The sequence below is a fragment of the Microtus ochrogaster genome, chromosome 19 (assembly GCF_000317375.1).
Source record: "Microtus ochrogaster isolate Prairie Vole_2 chromosome 19, MicOch1.0, whole genome shotgun sequence".
Classification (NCBI taxonomy): domain Eukaryota; kingdom Metazoa; phylum Chordata; class Mammalia; order Rodentia; family Cricetidae; genus Microtus; species Microtus ochrogaster.
In genome coordinates, this window is record NC_022021.1 from 4008802 (window position 1) to 4029463 (window position 20662).

Consider the following 20662-nt stretch of genomic DNA (forward strand, 5'->3'; position numbering starts at 1 on the left):
TTACCATGGAATGGACTCGCTGTTGTTTTGGGGAACCTCTTCTGAGCGCTTCTCTCGTTACCATGGAATGGACTTGCTGTTGTTTTGGGGTTCCCACAGTTCTGATGACAACGATGACAACCCAGAACTGGAACTGGCTTCACTTTAGAGGAATTATCATTGCCTTCCCACGAGAAGGGCCTAGAACTGATATATGTCCACAAAGCACCATCTTAGCTGCCTCTTTACCTTTCAAATGCTACCTACTCCTTGCCAGTTACTCCAATCGTTTGCTGAATGTGAAATAAATGTAGAATTTGTGATTGTTTCAGAGAGGAAGAAAACCATTTCTTCTGGCAGCTGAGAGGGGCCATGTTGAAATGATTGAAAAGCTTATCTTCCTTCATCTGCAGACTTCAGAAAAGGACAACGTGAGTTGGACTTAGCGGTTTGTTGTTGTTTTTTAACTGAGAACAAAGAGCAGTAACAATTGGTGTGGGGATTGAGAATCAGTGTGCAGATTGCATGACTGTTCTTTTCTGGTCCTCAGTAGAGTTCTTAAATTGTTACTGCTGAGAGAATCATGGACTTAGCAGATAAAATCCATCCACCTTTGCTGTAGGTTGTTATAATTGGTAGGTGTTTGCTGTTGTTGTTGTTTTTGAGATTGATCTCTTATGTAATCCTGGCTGTCCTGGAGTTTAGTATGTAGGCTAGGCTACATATCAAGAATTTACAGAAATCCACCGGCTTCGGCCTCCTGAATGCTGAGGTTAAAGGCATGTGCCATCAGGCCTGGCTATGATTGGTAGTTTTTGCTCCATACACATTTTAAAAAATTTTTCGAGACAGGGTTTTACTGTAGACCTGACTATTCTGGAACTCACACTGCAAACCAAGCTGGCTTTGAGCTCACAGAGATCCGCCTGCCTCTGCCTCCCGAGTACTGGAATTAAAGGTGTGCACCACCACCAACACCCATCCATAAGTGTTTTGGAGTTAGTTTACTTCATGGATTTTTCTACTTCATGTTGAGTTTGGCTCTTCTAAATCAGAAGTGTGATGAACTTGGCCTCCAAGTTGCTTGTGAGGCATTGTTTCATAAACGAAGGACCCACTCCTGGGAGTCCCAACCTTCTCCTGTCCTTCCTTGGGGACTGCTCTGGACTTGGCCCCACATTACTTGTGAAGGGAAAACTCACATGGTAGCCATCCTCATGGACATCTTTGATGATTCCTTAAGATAAATTCCCAGACGAGAAATTAAAAGTCTAGGAGTTTTGTACCATATATCTTTTGATATGTGTTACTAAGATTACTGCTCAGGTTGATTTTATCAGGGTACCCTAACATAGGCTAGGACCAATTATTTTTGCTGTTCTTTATTCTTTTTTTTTTTTAAAGTACCAAATTTAAGCAAGAATGATTTTTTTCCTCCTACTGTATTAAATAACCAAGGATTTTCATTTAAAACTTAAAAATTGCTAAGCCTTACTTAAAACTGGATAATGTCTATATTCTGCTTTAACCAAAGAAAAAGTTTCCAGAAATCACCCTGTAGCCTGGTGTTGGAAGGTGTGTTCCGGCACAAGCAATTTCACCAGGAATGAATTTCTGTTTCAGGAGGGGAACACTGCCTTGCACCTGGCTGCCATGCATGGCCACAGCCCAGCGGTGCAGGTGCTACTAACTCAGTGGCCGGAAGTAAATGAGACGAACGAGGTAGGTGGACATGCAGGGTCCTGCTGTTTTCTTCAAGTGTCCTCCACTGGGGAAGCTGCTAATTCACTCGAAAGCCATTTGAATTTACCTCGAGGGAGGTCACCAGAGACAGCAGAGATGGTGGCTGCAGGCACAGAGCCTGCACAGGTTTAAGCCCAGTGAGGTCCCAACACTGATGGGTGAAGCCGACGCAAGCTTTCAGCTCTAAGGAGCTGTCTGCAATTAACTGCCTGCAAAGGAAAACTTAGTTTCCTCCAATGGAATCTCACAATCCGCACTCACAGAGGCTCTATGCCCAGCAGTAGATGCCAACACAAAATGAATCGATGGTGTTTTTGTAGACTTTTTGTCTCCTAGTGCTTTGTTTGGATATTTTTTGTCTGATTGGTTTTTGCATGTCTATTACGGTTTTGGATTTTGTAGTTTTATGGGTTTTGTTTGTGTGTTTCTTGTGCATGTATGTTTATTCTGTTTTGTTTGTTTGTTTGTTTGTTTGCCCAATTGTTTTCTAAAGAGAAAGAGAGAAAGAAAGGGCCTGGAGTTGGGTGAGTGGGGAGATTGGGGAGGGGGGACCTGGAGGAATTGAGGGAAGAGAACCCATGAGCAGAATATATTGAATGAAAACAAATGTTTCCAATAATGATGATGATAAGAAGAGGAAGAGAAAGAAGTCATTTGTTTTCAGAATAAGTATGTATTTTTACACTGGGGACCTACAGGACAAGAAAATCATGGGGAAAACATAATTATAACTGTATACACAATTTGCCATAAGAATCAATTTCAGAAACCACAGCCTCCACATAGGAGGTAACATGTCATCTCTGTTTTGCCATTCCAGTGGTCTTTGGCGGAAAGAGTTGGCTTCTTTGTTGTTGTCGTTGTTGTTTTCCTGGGGTGTGTGTGTACATGTGCACACATGTATGTCCATAAAAGACATGGTGTGTCCTGGGACTGACTAGGTCAGCAAGACAGAAATTGAAAATAGCTAGACTGAGTAGGCTAGAACAGGTAGATGATGGAAGCTCTGACCACCAGCTATTTGATTTTCTTGCCTATAAAATGAGTATAAAATGAAGCCTGCCCTTCTAGGATTATCATATGATTTGACTGTACCAAGTGTATGGTCTTGGTAGTATATGTTGGCACATATATACTAACAACAGCAAAAGAATCATGCATAAAAGATATTGGAAGCGTGCTCTTTCTCAAAGTACTTTTATCGCATGCCAAGGGGAAATTAATTTTAACTTCTTTTTCCTTGTGTCAGAATGGAGAAACTCCATTCATGTTGGCTGTTGAAGGAGGCCATGAAGAATGCAGTCGAGTGCTCTTGGCAGGAGGAAGTGATGTCAACATTCCAAACAAAGTATGCAACTTGGGTTGTGATCAGCCGTGTGGTGGGAGGATGGCTTAGAATATTCTTTGGAACTCTGGTCCTTAATTGATGGTTTACTGGGTTTTGATAGAATTAAAATTTTTTGCATAAGAATGATTTACCACAGATAGTCTCTTCAAAAGCAATGTAATTCTTCCAGTTCATTTGGGGAATGACAGAAAAGGAGACAAAAGGAGCAAGGGCCTGTCACAGCAAGGTGATAGATACTGTACTCTGCTTTGTTGATAGCAGACACTAAAGGAGAAAAAAGTTTGCTGTGTGAAAGCTCAGTGGGTCATCCTGGCCCTGAAGAATGCACGATGCTGTCTGCCTCTAAATATAAAATACTTTTACGTAGTCATGGCACTGACAGACTTTGAAACTTTCAACATTGGTGTCTTAGTTACCATTCTATTGCTGTGAGAGGGACCATGGATGGGGCAGCTTACAGAAGAAAGCATTTAACTGGGGGTTGGCTTACTGTTTCAGAGGGTGAGTCCATGACCATAATGATGGAGAACATGGCAGCATACAGGCATGATGGTGCTGGAGCAGTAGCTAAGAGCTTACATCCTCATCCATAGACAGCAGGCAAAGAGTAAGAACAGGTCTGTCATGATTTTTGAAACCTCAGAGACCATGCTCAGTTGCATACCTCCTCCAATAAGGACACACCTACTCTGATAAGGCCACACATGCTAATCCTTCCTAAATAGTCCACCAACTGGGAACCAAACACTCTAATATATGGGCTTATAGAGGTCATTCTTATTCAAACCACTACAACTACATTACTAGCTTCACTTTTTTTTAATATTTATTTATTTATACAATATTCTGTCTGTGTGTATGTCTGCAGGCCAGAAGAGGGCACCAGACCTCATTACAGATGGATGTGAGCCACCATGTGGTTGCTGGGAATTGAACTCAGGACCCTTGGAAGAGCAGGCAGTGCTCTTAACCACTGAGCCATCTCTCCAGCCCTAGCTTCACTTTTTTTTTAGATTAAAAAAAAAAAAAACTTATAACCTAGAATGAGCAAGAAACTAATCCAGTACCATACTGTAATGGTAGTGCAAAGATTCAAACTCATGCTGGTGGCTCTGTCTTCAGACAGGTTTCTGTGATTTTCTGATTAGTATTAAATTACAATGAAAATAAGTCATGATGGAAAATCCAAATGGTACCTAAAAGAGTATATGATTTAAAAAGTGACTATCTCCAACTCTACATTTCAGTTTTGCTCTTCAGAACTGTCTCTGGAGTTCACTTAGTCCCCCAGGAAGTTTCCATGCATTCACAAGGAAAGTAAGACTGGATGGGCATTCATCTGCACAGTAGCACACTGTAATTTATGTTACTCTGCACCTTGCTGTTGCCTTTGTATTATCACAGTGTGTTGTTGGAGGAGACCACTCATTTGTTCCCAGCTGTCCAGAAACAAATAATCACTCAGAAACTATACTATACTGTTTGGCCAATAGCTTAAGCATATTTCTGGCTTACTCTTATATCTTAAATTAACCCATTTCTATTAATCTGTATATTGCTACGGGGCTGTGGCTTACCAACAAGATTCTGGTGCATCTGTCTCTTGTGGGCGGCTAAATGGCTTCTCTCTCTAACTCTGCCTACTGTGTGTGTGTGTGTGTGTGTGTGTGTGTGTGTGTATCTTCCAGGCTAGCTCTATTCTGTTAAGCCATTGGCTGAAAGCAGCTTCTTTATTAACAAATAAAAGCAACACATATACAGAAGGACTTTCCATCGAAGTGTAGGCAGAGTTTTCCTGTGCTGGTGGCCTCTCCCAATTAATTACTCAGAAGCAATATTAAATGTCAATGCTTGGCCAATAGCTCAGACTTATTACTAGCTAACTCTTATATTTAAATTAGCCCATATTTTTTATCTATGCTTTTCCACGTGGCTTGGTACTGTTTCTCAATATGGCATGCCCATCTTGATTCTCTGTGTGTCTGCTTGTGACTCTATACTCTGTCCTTTTTTCTCCCAGCATTCCCAGTTTGGATCTCCAACCTAAACTTATTTTGTTCAACTATTGGCTATTCAGCTCCTTCATTCAACCAATAACAATAAAATATATTCACACAATGTAAAGGAATATTCCACATTATCCCACTTTGAGTAGACAGGAACCAGAAATCTCTGTGGGTCTGAGCGTGAGTAGGTTGAGCCAGAGACCTTTTCAGGACCAACCCCAAGCCAGGGACCTCCACAGGAGTGGATCCAGATCAGAAACATTTACAGAAAGAGGTCTGAGCTTCCAATCTAAGCCAGAGCAGGTTTGAGCAAACTCCACACGATTGGAGCAAACCCTGGGAGAGCTGAGCACCTTCAGGAACACGGAGTGACCAACAGAGTAACTGGAACCGTGACACTGACTGCACCATGAGGAGCAACCATCTGAGCCTTGGATCCACTGGTACCTGGAAGATTAATCACCAGAGTCACAGGCAGCCCCACCTACACCAATTAGAGGAAAAGATGGGTAGACAAGGTAAGAACACATGCAACACCACAAAGAGCAACACGATACCAGTAAAATCTATTGACCTTATAGCAGTAAGACTTGAACAACCAAATATAGAAGAAGCAGAAGAAAATGACCTAAAAAATAACTTCAGGAGAATATTTGAGACTCTGAAAGATGAAATAAGAAATTTCCTCAAGGAAATGGAGGAAAAGACAAACAAAAATTGGAAGACATCAAGAAATCCCTTAAAGAAAACTAAGAAAAAGCAATCAAACATATGAAAGAAACTATTCAAGACTTGAAAACTGAAATAGAGACAATAAAGAAAACACAAGCCAAGGGAATTATAGAAACAGAAATTATGCTGGGTGGTGGTGGTACATGCCTTTAATCCCAGCCTTCAGGAGGCAGAGGCAGGCAGATCTTTGTGAGTTCGAGACCAGCCTGGTCTACAAGAGCTAGTTCCAGGACAGGCTCCAAAGCTACAGAGAAAAAAAAAAGAAAAAAGGAAAAAGAAAGAAAAAAAGAAATTATGAGAAAACTATCAGCAACCACAAATACAAGCATAAACAGCAGAATAGAAGAGATAGAAGCAAGAATCTCAAGTGCATAAGATACAATAGAGGAAATAGACTCATCGGTCAAAGAAAATGTTTAATCTAACAAATGCTTAACACAAAATATCCAGGAAATATGGGACACCATGAAAAGACCAAACCTAAGAATAATAGGGACAGAAGAAGGAAAAGAAATCAAACTCAAAAACACAGAAAATATATTCAACAAAATTATAGAAGAAAACTTTCCCAACCTAAAAAAAGATATGGATATGAAGATACAAGAAGCTTACAGAATACCAAATAGACTGGATCAAAAAAAAGGCCCCCGAACACATAATAATCAAAACACTAAACATACAGAATAAAGAAAGAATATTAAGAGCTGCAAAGGAAAAAAGCCAAGTAAGATATAAAGGCAGACCTACAGAATTACACCTGACTTTTCAATGGAGACAATGAAAGCCAGAAGGTCCTAGTCAAGTGTTATGCCGACAGTAAGAGACCATGGATGCCAGCCCAGACTACTATACCCAGCAACACTTTCAATCATCATAGAAGGACAAAACAAGATATTCTATGAAAAACCAGATTTAACCAATACCTAGCCACAAACGCAGCCCTACACAAAAAACTAGAAGGAAAACTCCAACCCAAGGAAATTGGCTACATCAACAAAAACACAGACAATTGATGATCTCATAACAACAAATTCTAAAGAAGGGGGAAACACACACAATAACATCAGCAACAATGAAAACTAAAATAATAGGAGCCAGCAATCACTGGGCATTAATATCCCTTAATATAAATGGACTCAACTCACCTATATAAAGGCACAGGCTAACAGATTGGATACAAAAACAGAATCCATCATTCTACTGCATACAAGAAACACATCTCAGCCTTAAAACAGATATTCCCTCAGAGAAAAGGGTTGGGAAAATTTTTTTCCAATCAAGTGGACCTAAGAAACAAGCTGGTGTAGCTATCCTTATAGCTAACAAAATAAACTTCAAATGAAAATCAATCAAAAGAGGCAAAGAAGGACATTTTATATTAGTCACAGGAAAAATCCATCAAGAGAAAATCTCAATACTGAACATCAAAGTTCCAAATACAAAGGCCCCCTCATATGTAAAAGAAATACTTCTAAAGCTTAAATCACACATTAAATTCCACACACTTATAGTGGGAGACTTCAACACTCCATTCTCACCACTGGACATGTCTGCCAGAAAGAAAATTAACAGAGAAATAAGGGAACTAACAGATGTTATGACTCTAATGGACTTAACAGACATCTACAGAACATTCTATACAAACATAATACCTCCTTCTCAGTACCTCATGGAACCTCTCAAAAATTGATCACATACTAGGTAATAAAACAAACCTAAACAGATACAAAAAGATTGGAATAACCCCACGTATCTTATCAGATCACGATGGCTTAAAACTAGAATTTAACAGCAACACTAATTCCAGAAAGCCCACAAACACATGGAAATTCAACAGTGCTCACCTGAATCATCAATGGGTCAATGAAGAAATAAAGGGAGAAATTAAAGACTTCCTAAAATTCAATGAAAATGACCATACAACATATCCAAATTTATGGGGCACAATGAAAGCAGTGTTAAGAGGAAAGTTCATAGCACTAAATGTCTACCTAAAGAAACTGGAAAAATCTCACACCAGAGAGTAAACAGAACATTTGGAAACTCTAGAACAAAAAGAAGCAAACTCACCCACAAGACTAGACAGCAGAAATAATCAAATTGAGAGCTGAAATCAACAAAATAGAAACAAAAAATTACAATGAATCAATGAGACAAAGAGTTGGTTCTTTGAGAAAGACAACATAATAGACAAGTCTTTATCCAAACTAACCAAAAGGCAGAGAGAGAATATCCAAATTAACAAAATCAGAAATGAAAGGGGGACATAACAACAGACACAGAGGAAATTCAGAGAATCATCAGGTCATATTTTGAAAATCTATACTCACAAAATTGGAAAACTTCAAGGAAATGGACAACTTTTTTAGATAAATATCACCAAAATTAAATTAAGACCAGATAAGCAAAATAAATAGACCTATAAGTGCTTAAGAAATAGAAACCATCATCAAAAGTCTCTCAACCCAAAAAGTCCAAGACCAGATAATTTCAGCACAGAATTTATGATTTTCAAAGAATAACTAATATTTAATAATATTTAATAACTAATATTTAACAATACTCGTCAAATTGTTCCACACAATAGAAACAGAAGGAGCATTGCTAAACTATTTATATGAGATTACAATTACCCTGATACCCAAAACACACAAAGACTTTACTAAGAAAGAGAATTACAGACCAAGATATTAATCCACCCATTTGCAAACACCTGATTTTTGACAAAGAAGCAGAAAATATAAAATGGAAAAAGAAAATGTATTGAACAAATGGTACAGGCATAACTGGATATCAACATGTAGAAGAATGAAGATAGATCCATATCTATTGTTATGCACAAAACTCAAGTTCAAATGAATCAAAGACCAACCAAACTGTACATCATAGAAGAGAAAGTGGGAAGAACACTTGAGCACATTGGACAGGAAGCCACTTCCTAAATATAACCCCAGCAGCACAGACACTGAGAGAAATGATTAATAAATGGGACCTCCTGAAACTGAAAAGCAAAAAACACAATCAACAGAATAGGAAAAGATCTTCACTAACTCCACGTTGGACAGAGGGCTGATTTTCAAAACATGCAAAGAACTAAAAAAAATTGGTCGTCAAAGGAACAAATAAACAAATTTTAAAAAAAGTGGGGTATAGACCTAAACAGAGAACTCTCAACAAAGGAATCTAAAATGGCTGAGAGACACTTAAGGAAATGCTGAACATTCTTAGACATCAGAGAAATGCAAATCAAAACAACTCTGAGCTTCTATCTTACACCTGTAAGAATGATCAAGATCGGGCTGGAGAGATGGCTCAGAGGTTAAGAGCACGGACTGCTCTTCAGGAGGTCCTGAGTTCAATTCCCAGCAACCACATGGTGGCTCACAACCATCTATAATGAGATCTGGTGCCCTCTTCTGGCATCTGCATGGAGGCTGAACACTGTGTACATAATAAATAAATAAATCTTAAAAAAAAAAGAATGGTCAAGATCAAAAACACTGATAACAACTTATGCTAGAGAGGTTGAGGGGTAACAGGAACACTCCTCCATTGCTGGTGAGAGTGTAAACTGGTACAACCCCTTTAAATATCAGTATGGTGATTTCTCAGAAAGTTAGAAAACAACCTTCCTCAAGATCCAGTAATACCACTTTTGGGTTTATATCCAATGGATGCTCAATCATGCCATAAGAACATGTGCTCAACTATGTTCATAGCAGTTTTGTTTGTCATAGCCAGAACCTGAAAACAACCTAAATACCTCTTGATCAAAGAATGGATAAGGCAAATGTGGTACATTTACACAATGGAGTACTACACAGCAGAAAAAAATGACATCTTGAAATCTTCAAGCAAATGGATGGATCTAGAAAACATCATATCGAGTGACATAACTCAGACCCAGAAAGACAAATATCATTTGTACTCACTCATAAGTGGCTTTTAGACATAAAACATTGGAAACCCAGCCTACAATTCACAATCCCAGAGAACCTAGACAACAAAGAGGACCTTAAGAGAGACATACATGGATCTAATCTATATGGGAAGTAGAAAAAGACAAGATCTCCTGAGTAAATTGGGAGCATGGGGATCACGGGAGAGGGAAGAAGAGGAGGGGAGAGGAAGGGAGGGGAGCAAAGAAAAGTATATAGCTCAATAAAAACAATAAATATACCTACACTTCTAATATATATCACCACTGTTACTCTAAACAAAGCTTTTATTTTAATTTTTATAATTACTTGGCTGCAGTGAACTTCATCTAATTTATAAGTGATTGATTTGTTAGAACACTGTATATATACTTGGGAATTTTCAGGAGGTTAAAAAATGAAAACTCTAAGTCATTTATAAATTAATGAATATTTTATGATATTACATTTAACAATCAATGAAGTAGGAATGTGTCAATTAAATATTTATTCACTTCAATTTTGTGGCTTTCTTTTGGTATCTTGGAACCAGTAATTACTATTTTTTTCTTGTGTTTCAGAGGTAGCTTAGTGGTTAAGAGCACTAGCTGCTCTTCCAGGGGAATGGAGTTCGATTCCCAGCACCCAGATGGTGGCTCACCACTGTCTGTAACTCCAGCTCCAGGGTACCTGTAGTGGTAAAGAAAACAAATAGAGGCAGTTACACTGTTTTTATAGATGGAGACAAATCGGCCTGCACTCAGAAGCCTTCTAAGCCAGGTCACACAAGTGTTCAGCATCAACTCAAGCTGGCTTTCATTTGGCTGGTCAGCTATCTATTCCTTCATAACCAACAAGCAAAGCTCCGGGCTTAAACCAGTGTTTGTTTATCTCTCATGGTGTGTCAATTTCATACACAAAAGAGTCTCTAAAGAGTAAATTGATGGTCTGCATAACGTTGTAGTAGGATGTGGGTACAGCCTGTAAGCTGGTTCAAGGGCAGTGTGGCCAAGGTCAAAACTGAGGAGGATTGCTTAAGGCGTTTGAAATGAAAATTGTGGACTATCTGGATGAATAGCAAGAGTTGTCAGTCCAAGATTAAGCAGGAGGTTTCTAGGTAGACATCCAGGCAGGCATATTACTTTTTTAAGTTTTATTTTTAACTTTTGAATGCATGTGTATGTTTATGTTTGGCAAGATATGTGCACATAAGGGCAATTGCACAAGGATACTAAAAGAGGATGTCAGATCTCCGGAGCTGGAACTACAGGCACTTGTGAGCCGCCTGCATAGGTGCTGGGAACTGAACTCAAGTCCTCTGCATGGGTAGTGCATGCTCTGAAATGCTGAGCCATTTTCCCAGTCTCCAGGAGTATTTTTGCTCCAGAGTCTCAGAACCTTGTGGGCAGTCTTTTAAGAACAGTTCTTGTGGTTTAAATGAGAATGGTCCCCATAGGTTCATAGGTTGGAAGTGTTTGGCAAGGCTTAGCAGGTGTGGTCTTGTTGTGGATGATGCATCCTTAAAGGTGGCTTCGAAGTTTCAAAAGCTCATACCATTTCAAGTTAGCACACTCTCTCTGTCTCCCGGTTGTTGACTCAACGTGTAAGCTCTCAGCTCTTGCCTCAGTGTCACGTCTGCCTATCTGCTGCCATGTTCCTTGATAGGGTCATGGACTCGCCTTCTAAACCATAAGCCAATAAACTCTTTTATGAGTTACTTTGGTAATGGTGTATAGAAAAACAACTTGGAGGCAGCAATAGAAAAGTAGCTAGGACTGATCTCTTCAGTAGGTATACGTATACCAGATCCCTCTTTTATAATATCTTGGTATTATTTATTTGTTTATTTGGACTGAATAAAAGGAAACATGTTTTGATCCCGAAAACTTTCCCAGTGAGTTGACTGGAACCATCTTCGATAATTCTTCTTGGAGTCTGTTTACATGATTATAGTCAGAGGGTGGCCAGGATTTTAGTCATGTAATGTTTTATAACTAGATATCCAAGATGGTTCATTCACTTATCTGGAAGATGTTGCCAGCTGTCAGTTGGGAGGTCAACTGTAGTAGCAACAAGTGCCTACTATGTGGGGTTACCCTTGGACCGTTTAGCAACTGGCTGCAAGAGGAAGTGAGTGCTACAGGAATCATTGGCACAAAAGGAAGGGGGGTGAGCCCGGTGGTGGTGGTGCATGCCTTTAATCCCAGCACTCATGGGAGGCAGAGTTAGGTGGATACCCGTGAGTTCGAGGCCAGCCTGGTTTACAGAGTGAGTTTCAGGACAGGCTCCAAAGCTATATAGAGAAACCCTGTCTCAAAAAACCAAAACAAACCAAAACAAACCAAAACAAAAAACAAAAGGCAGGGGGTGGAAGCTGCCAGGCTAGTTAGGGACCCTGCCTGAAACTGGTTTCTTTATCACTTCTGATCTACCCATTGGTTAAAGAAGTTGCAGGTCTACCTAGATCCAAGGCAGTAAAGAAATGAATGCTAGCTGCTGACAGAGGAGTGGCAAGCAGGTCAGGGGCTCTCAGCACAGCGGCTTCAGGGAAAGCAGTTCTCTACAATGCTCTTATATTGAGGATCTGAATATATTTTATGGCAATCTTATAATCAACCCTAACTAATTCATTGGCTTGCATTGCTGCCAGACTGAAGGCTAACCACGAGTAGGCCACGATTTCGAGCTGAGTACCATCTAGCTCAGGTGCTAAGCAAAGATACTTAGGCACTGGAGGGTGGCACGAGGCTGTGGAAGTGAGAGAATGAGAGCTGCGAAAGGAACCAGGTGACAGGACCAAGAAGCAGCACTTCACACGGGTGGAAATCTTGCTAAGCTTTGAAGTCATTCCTGGCACAGAGGAGAGCTGGGAATAAACAGAGGCAGAGAGCCAGAAACCACTGAGGTCGTTTTTGAGGCCAATGCCAACCACCTATTTTAACTCAAGGAAAGGCTTTGTTGGGACTACAGGGGTAAGCTTGATTCTGGAAACAGGGATTTAACTCTCATGCGACTGAGTCATAGTGTCTCAGTGTCTTAGGACAGGCTGTTAAAAAATTTGCAATAAGAAAACTGGGTGACTTAAGCAGCAAGCATTTACTTCTCATAGCTGGAGACTGGACCTGGGCACTAACAGTGTCGGGTTCTGGTGAAGATCCCCTTCCGGCTTCACTGGTGGCCATTTGTTAGGTCCTCCCACGGCTGAAAGAGGAGCAGCTGGCCCTCCGGCCTTTCTTATCAGAGCAGGGACACCATCACGTGGACTCTACTTACCTAACACTACCCCTTCCTGTTGGCTCCTCTTCCATATCTCCTCTCATTAGCATTAGGGATTTTGGAGACCCAGTCAGGTCGTGGAGTCATGTGACAAGGTAACAGAAGACCCTTGGAAGCGACAGACCCTAGAATAATCAGAAACACACTGGAGCTCCTTTTCAAAATAGTTGTACTATTTCCTTGTATAAACTGATTACCGTGTCCTAGCACCAGACTGCACGCAGATAGTGATGGAATTCCCCAACCCTCCCTCTCCATCTTTTTTTTGCAGCTCCACGTCAGTGCATTGCAGGCAGCCACCAGGAAGGGACACACATCCCTCGTCAACTTTCTTCTCCATGAGAACGTTGGTTTGCAGCAGCAGAAGGAAGTGAGTCCAGGAGAGTCAAGACAGGTTTGGGGGTTGGTGCCATGCAGCTGGCTGGACAAATGCCCCGGGATGAGATGTTTCACGAGGCAGGGATTCTTTTTAGGGAACACTGGCTTGTTTTGTTTTGCATTTTTAATCTTAATCGTGAGAAATAAGATCCAAGGAGTGAATTTCAGAAAGCCATTGAAGTTGCTGCATAAAACAAACTCTTTGTGTTTAAGATCTGTTTGCTGCAGTGGGTCTCAGGTGTCTAGAGGTGGCCCGACTCTTGTAGCGATCTCACCAGCCTGGGAAATGCCACCGCCACAGCTGCTGTGGCTGTGGAGAAAATGGATCATTTCCCCATCTCTGAACGATCTTGTGGTTTTTCAAAGTCAGTCTTTTATTACTGATTGAAGTTTTTCTGAAGTTTGGATCTGCTCCAGCAGAACAAACAAATGCCGTTTGTGCTGGAATCAGACAAGAAACACTGTTCTATCCCCACTGTATTTTCCTCTCTCCTGTGAATATTATTTCCTCTGGTGTGCTGTGCCGTTTCTATTTACGGCACTGCCTTGAAAGGAGGGACGTGATCTGAACCACGTCCGATAATTTTTAGAGCGTCGAGTTAGAGGAACTGGCTCTGATTTACCTATCTGGGGCCAAGGAGGGTTCCTCATTCTCAGGAGACGCTGGGTCCCAGCAAAGTGGGTGGCCTTGGCCAAAATACTGACCACTTCCTTGAGATGAAGGATGCAGCTTCATGCTTCTAGGGAAAGGCTTGCTTTCAAGCAGAGGAGACCTTCACCATCTCTGGCAACCCCCACGAGTGCCCTAATGTCACCTTGTCCCCTGGCTCATCCCCAAACAGCTTTTCACTCAGTCGTCCAGCCTTCCCTGTTCCTCAGCTCTGCTCCACTGAACTATCTCCACCGTGCAGACAGAGAACTCTGGAAGGCCGGTGCTCAAGTCCTGTCTTTGCCTCCTCCTTGTTACGGGAGAATTACCAATCTGTGTGTAATGTAGGGGATATGAGGTCCAACTCCTAGGGTTGACATAGGTTTTAAGAACAGTTTTTTTTTTTCCTAGTCTTGTTTTTCCTTTTTGTTTGTTTGCTTGCTTTTCAAGACAGGACTTCTCTGTGTAACAGTCCTGGCTGTCCTGGGACTCACTCTGTAGACCAGGCTGGCCTTCAAGTCACAGAGATTCGCCTGCCTCTGCCTCCAGAGTACTGGGATTAAGGAGTGCACCACCACTAGCAGCTTTTCCTCATGTTTTTGAGCCAGGGTCTTATTATGTAACCCAAATTAGCAGGAAACTCCCTATAAAACCTAGACTGACCTGGCATTTGAGATCCTGCAGCCCCTGTCCGTCCCATGAGTGCCGAGATTGGAGTCCTGTGCCACTACGCCTGCTTGATTTGGTGTTTAAAACAGGATGAGCATGGCGGGTAATAAGTGTGTAGTATTGACCCTTGTGCATCCCACAGCGGGTGGGAGACGGACAGATACATCATGCAGAAAAAGCTTGGGTATGGAGAGTTTATTTAGTGGGCATTGGGAGGGTATAAGGGTAGGGAGTATGGGGGGCAGAGAGAGGAGGAAGTGGGGAGGAGGGAGGCAGAGGTTGGCTCTTCAGAAGAGCTGGAGAGAGAGGGAGGGAGGGAGAGAGAGAAAGAGAGAGAGAGAGAAGAGAAGAGAAGAGAAGAGAAGAGAAGAGAAGAGAAGAGAAGAGAAGAGAAGAGAAGAGAGGGGGAAGAAAGGCAAACTAACCTGCCAAGTTGGTTGGGAGTGGGCGGAGCTCTCTCTTAAAGGGACAGGATACCCAGGTGACAGGGCAGGCCAGCATAATTATAGTTTTAACAGGAGAGGATGTGTTGAGTGTGCCTGATTGTGACACTGCAGGCTACCCTAACCACCCGCCTTCCTCTCCTCTGTGTCCCGTTCCCTACTCTGTTGCCAGCACCTCTGCCACCACCTTCGGGCTGCAGTCTCACTGCAACCCACTGCCTCTCAGGCCAGTGCTCTCCTGCTGGCCAGAGCTCCCCTGCTCCCCTCCTCCCCTCCTCCCCTCCTCCCCTCCTCCCCTGCTCCCCTCCTCCCCTCCTCCCCTCCTCCTCTCCCTCCACTCTGCACGTCCCTCAACTTCCTCATTTCATGCCTTAACTGCTTTTGAACCTTTGTCCAATACTTCTTCCCCAGTCCTTTCCCCCTCCCAGAGAGCTCCGCAGGCCAGTGTGGCTGGGTGGAGGGGAGGTAGCAGGGACTTTTGATTCAGCCCGTGGTGATGGACTTTGTGTCGCGTGGGCTGAGTAGGAGAGGGGAGGGAAGGAAGGAGTGAGAGGGGTCGGGGGATCCAGGTGGGGTGATGTAAAGGAGACAGGTTGTGAAAGGAGGAGATGAAGGAGCAGGCCTGCTCACAGCACACCGCAGGTAGCCTCTTTGGAGGAGGAGGCAGACACCAGCCAGGGATCAAGGGAACTGACTGTGGCTTGCATCTGGTCAGGAAATGCTGACCGCGTGTACATTTCCGCCTTGGCGGCCACTCCTTTTGTCCTTTGGCTCTTGAAGACTTGGAGAAGTCCTCAGCGGAGCCTTCCTAAGACTTCCTTGTCCAGTTCTTCAAGGAAGCCTCTTCTAACTCCCAGAGGGTCAGCCCTCCCTGCTCCTCTTGCCACTTCAGCGCATTTGACATTTCCTCTAAGCCACTTAAACTTAGAAACTAAATAGCTGTGTGACTGAATTAAAAGAAAGGGAGGGAGGGAGGGAAGAAAAGAAAGAAAGAAAGAAAGAAAGAAAGAAAGAAAGAAAGAGACAGAAAAGGCCCGTTCAGGTGTGATAAAGGAGTAAGTTTATTATAGTTAAGTGGAAGAGCAGAGACATCTGGGAGAGTCCTGAGTAGAGATGACCAGACTGAGCTGGGCCGTGTGAGGGAGTAGGGGAGGAAGGGAGGGGAAGAGAGGAGAACCTGGTGCAGCAGTCTGAAGGCCCAAAGATACAAAAGGGACAGGTGATCAGGTAACCAAAATGGCTGTATTATATAGGAAAGAGCACCCCAGTCCCTTGAATTGGAGAGTTCAGGGTAGGGGTGGAGTATACCAACCAGGAGGGCCCTGTTAATGTAGATACTGAGGGCTGCTGGGACACCCAGCGCCAGTGTCTTCTTGGATCTGTTAAATAGGCATCCAGCTGTTTGTCCCAGGTTTGAAACCTCACAATGACTTCATTAAAAAGATAAATCTCTAACTCCTGAAGAGCAAGAGGTGCTTGCTTGTTATATATTTCCAGAATGACCGGCAGCCTGGGGATGGTACGGATTGCTGAAGGCTTCCTGTGGGTCCCGCACTGCGATGGACAATTTTAATTCTCAGAGGTCGACCATGATGGCTAAAATGGATTGCTTCAGGATTTGAATACTAAAGCTAGATGGTTTTGGATTTGCATTTTTTTTTCTTTTCTGCAGCCCCAGGAGTCCCCTCTTCACTTAGCAGTTATCAACAACCACCCTACAGTTGTAAACAGCTTATTAAGTGCTCAGCACGACGTTAACGTCTTGGATCAGGTAAGCGGAGCAGGCGGGAGCCCGGACACTCTGTTCTCTTGCATTTCAGCCCGGAATTGCCAGGTTTCAACAGGGAGTTCTGCTTAGATTCAAGGTGCCTACAAAACTTCTAGAAGGGAACGTCTACATCCTTTTTTCATCACGCTTCTTCTGTAACCAGCACCCTGTCCCCACACTTCCGCTTTCTGCAGAGGCAAAAACCCGGATTCTGCGGGTGTGTAATCAAGGCGTTCATTTTTAAGAGGCGTAGCCAGGGCTTTGGATAAACAGTGCCAAGGCAAATTGCCAGAAGCTCTTTAAATCAAAAGCCACTCCTACAGTGTGAAATGTTGTCCTTGGCCTAAAGCTGGTCCCCCGTAAGAAGGAAGCTTTGTTTCCACGCTAAGTATCTTCTATGCCAGCAGGCAAAAAAGACTCTTAGAATTAAAACAAACAAATAAAAAGATCACCAGGTATTCAGTGAACTGGGGCAGAATCAAATAACCCATAAAAGTCGCCTGTGGCCTGCTGGAGTGGGAACCCAGTGGAGCAGCAAACAATGAGCTCCTGTTGCCTCTGCGAGCTGCTCCCTTCCAGGGGCTGCAGGCAGGAGGAGGGAGCGTGGCCGAGGGGGAGGGGGGGAGCCACGCGCAGCCTCCTTTTCCAGACAATCTCCACCTGCGCCCTCTAGGTTAGGGGGAAGCCGTCATGGGAGGCACACCTGTCCGCATTTCCTCACCTACTGAATCAGCAGGACTTGAGCTTTTCAGGGCTCAGCCAGCTCCGGTCTCTTAGTTAATTTTTCACCTGAGCAGAAGGGACGCTTCGCTGCCCTCCCTCCCTCCCTTCCTCCCTCCCTCCGTCGCTCACCTCCCTCCGTCGCCCCTTCCCTTTGGAGTGCCTCCCTCTTTTGTATTGCGTTAGCCTACAAGCTGGGGCCAAAACTCCCTGGTTATTAAAATGTATTTGCAGATTCACACTTGTTTCAAATCTTTCCTAAACTGAAAGCCTTTTGCTAAATAAGGCAATGCCGTCTTGCCTTCATGGGTGATTTTGGCTTCTACAGAACTGGCTTGATCCTCCTCTAGGGAAGGAGTGTTTGTCATGCCTGCCGATCCATTACACAACTAGACTTTATCAGTTCAAACTTTTTGTTACATCAGTAATATACGTACAAAATAAAAAATATTTCACATAAAGTATATAGAATCATATTGTATAAATATGGTCTAAAAAGGCAATTGTTCTTTGGCCCCAATAAAGAAAGCTAATGCTTGTTTTGGTGTTTCCTGTGCCCCGGACCTAGAGCGGTATTGTCAAAGCAGGACCTGTGTCCTGTCTACCTTCCATAGGTTTTTCAGTTGGCCTGTTGGGTGATGAGCGCCCCCAGAGAGGCACACTGCCATCTGCTGGTAGTGGTTACCAGGTCAGCAACCTGGCTTTGCCTTTTTTTGGGAGGAAGAGAACTTGTGCTTCAGGCTCCTGTGCAGTACTAGCCTGGGGAAAGTGGCTTTCTCAGCCTGGTGGAGGAGTGGGTCCTGTCTGCCTAGACGTCCTCACATCATCCTTTTCTATAGGAGGTCGGGGTGGTGATCTTTTGTTTACATGGGTTACACGTTTATCTTCTCGGTAGAAAGCGGTCACTCCTTTAGGAAGTTAGAAATCTTTCACTCCTTCATACACACTGATGTAGAAGTGGGGAAGAGCATCAAAAGGCAGTAAAATAACCTTAGGTCTCCATCTAGATGTCACCATTTTTAACACTATCAATGATTTTTTTCTCATTTTCTGTGCATTTATAGATTAAGCTTAGCCAGATATCATGCCTTTTTTCCTAAAGCTTTTTAAAAGGATTTGTTTTCATTTTATGTGCATTGGTGTTTTGTCTGCATGTCTGTCTGTGAGAGGGTGTTGGACCTCCTGGAACTGGACTTACAGACAGCCGTGAGCTGCCATGTGGGTGCTGGGAATTGAACTCAGGTCCTCTGGATAAACAGCCAGTGCTCTTAATAACTGAGCCATCTCTCCAGGTCCCCCCTAAAGCTTTTATTATTATGTCATAGTTTTCCCTTTATATGAATCTCTGAAGCCATTTTATTACAGTAAAGTGCATGCCATTAGTTACCATTTGAAGTATTTTTAAGTGTGCGGTTCTGTTACATCACAGAACTTCCCCTTTCCCATTCCCCAGCTCCTGGAAACCACCATCCTTCCTGTCCTTATGAGTTTGGCAACTCTATGTACCTTGTACTGAAAAGAAATGGGCCTCAAACTCCCTCCTGCATCAGCCACCCACGCAGCTCTGACTACAGCTCCATGACCACACACTGAGGTTGATTTAAAAGTTGCCAAATATTCCTATATGTTTATATATATAGTTTGTATAATGTCTCATTACCAAACATGTAACTGCACCAGGTGGGGGGCAGTAAAGAAACTGCTGACGGGACAGCACCGTGACTGGGGAAGGGTTTTATTTTCCATGAGAGAGGGAACAGCCGGAGGCGTCTGGGAGAGTCCAGAGCATAGAGTGAAGAAAGCAGAGTGGACATGGCCAGCGCTGTCCGCTAGAGAGCTTGAGAGAGCATAGTCGGGAACGGTGCAGATAGCCAGGGAGAATGGCAAGAGACAGAGACGAGAGAACAGCTAGAGAACAGGGGTAGCGGGGAGATAGGTAGGAGTGCAATAGAGAGAAGGAGTAGGGTGGGCACACCCTGTGGGTTATAAGGTGGACCAATGGGGGTGGGGGTGTGGGAAGGGCCAGGAAAGTGTAACAGGTACTTGTGCTACTGAGGGAGCCCGGAGGCCAGCAGGGGTTTTGATAAGCTGATAGGCCCCAGAGGTAGCCCTTTGTCCCTTCTGCCAGAGATAAGGGAAATGACTCCTTTTGACAGAGGGGAACCTGTTTCACCAGTTCCTGAGGACTGCTGGCTTATCTAACCTCCAGAAATCCTTCTATAGTCCAGCTTGAGCTCACGTGTGGATGTCTGGGACTGCCTGTGACCTAATGGGAACTTCCTCTTGTCTTTCAATAATTTAAATGCTGCTGCAACAACTGTGCCTAGGTCCACATGAGGATACCCGCTTTTACCCATCCCCCACCGCCCCCCCCAAGCCTGCACAGCATGTGCATGGCATAATCTCCTGCAAGTGCCTCCATGACAGTTTCACATCTCTTGTGGCAGAGGCAGCAGACCCCTCTGCACGTTGCTGCTGATCTTGGAAATGTGGAGCTGGTGGACACCCTGCTGAAGGCCGGCTGTGACCTGAAAATCACCGACAAGGTAACGGCTCTGTGTTCACTCTTTCCGGAGATGGAGCGGTGACTTCCCTATTGGCTGCCATGGAAACAGGAACATCAGCCTTCCTGTGTGTGTGGCACATGGAGGCCAGTGGTTATTTATCTATTTGTTTGTTTGTGTGTGGGTAGCACATGGAGGCTAGTGATTATTTATTTATTAGTTCGTGTGTGTGTGTGTGTGTGTGTGTGTGTGTGTGTGTGTGTGTAGTACATGGAGGAAGTGGTCAATGTTAGGACTGCTCTCTACCCTAATTTTTAAGACAGGATCTCTCATTGAAACTGGAGTTTGCAATTTAGTTAGACTGGTTGGCCAGCAAGCCCCAGGAAATCTACTGTCTCCATCTCCCCAGTCCTGGGGTTACAGGGACAAGCCTTTTACATTGGTGCTTGCACGGCAAGCACTTCACTAATTCAGCCACCTTCCCAGCTCTACATCTCAATTGTTTTTGATGATAACCCTTTTAAATGCTA

General features: G+C 43.3%; 1 protein-coding gene across 1 annotated transcript in view; it reads left to right on the plus strand.

The window, feature by feature from the left end:
* Positions 1–20662, plus strand: part of Ankdd1b (ankyrin repeat and death domain containing 1B) — a 71022-nt gene that overhangs the window by 36262 nt on the left and 14098 nt on the right. The window contains exons 6-10 of the mRNA XM_005356456.2: positions 312–410; positions 1603–1701; positions 13273–13371; positions 16813–16911; positions 20076–20174. Coding sequence (XP_005356513.1) covers positions 312–410; positions 1603–1701; positions 13273–13371; positions 16813–16911; positions 20076–20174 — 495 coding nt within the window. The remainder of the gene's footprint in view (positions 1–311; positions 411–1602; positions 1702–13272; positions 13372–16812; positions 16912–20075; positions 20175–20662) is intronic.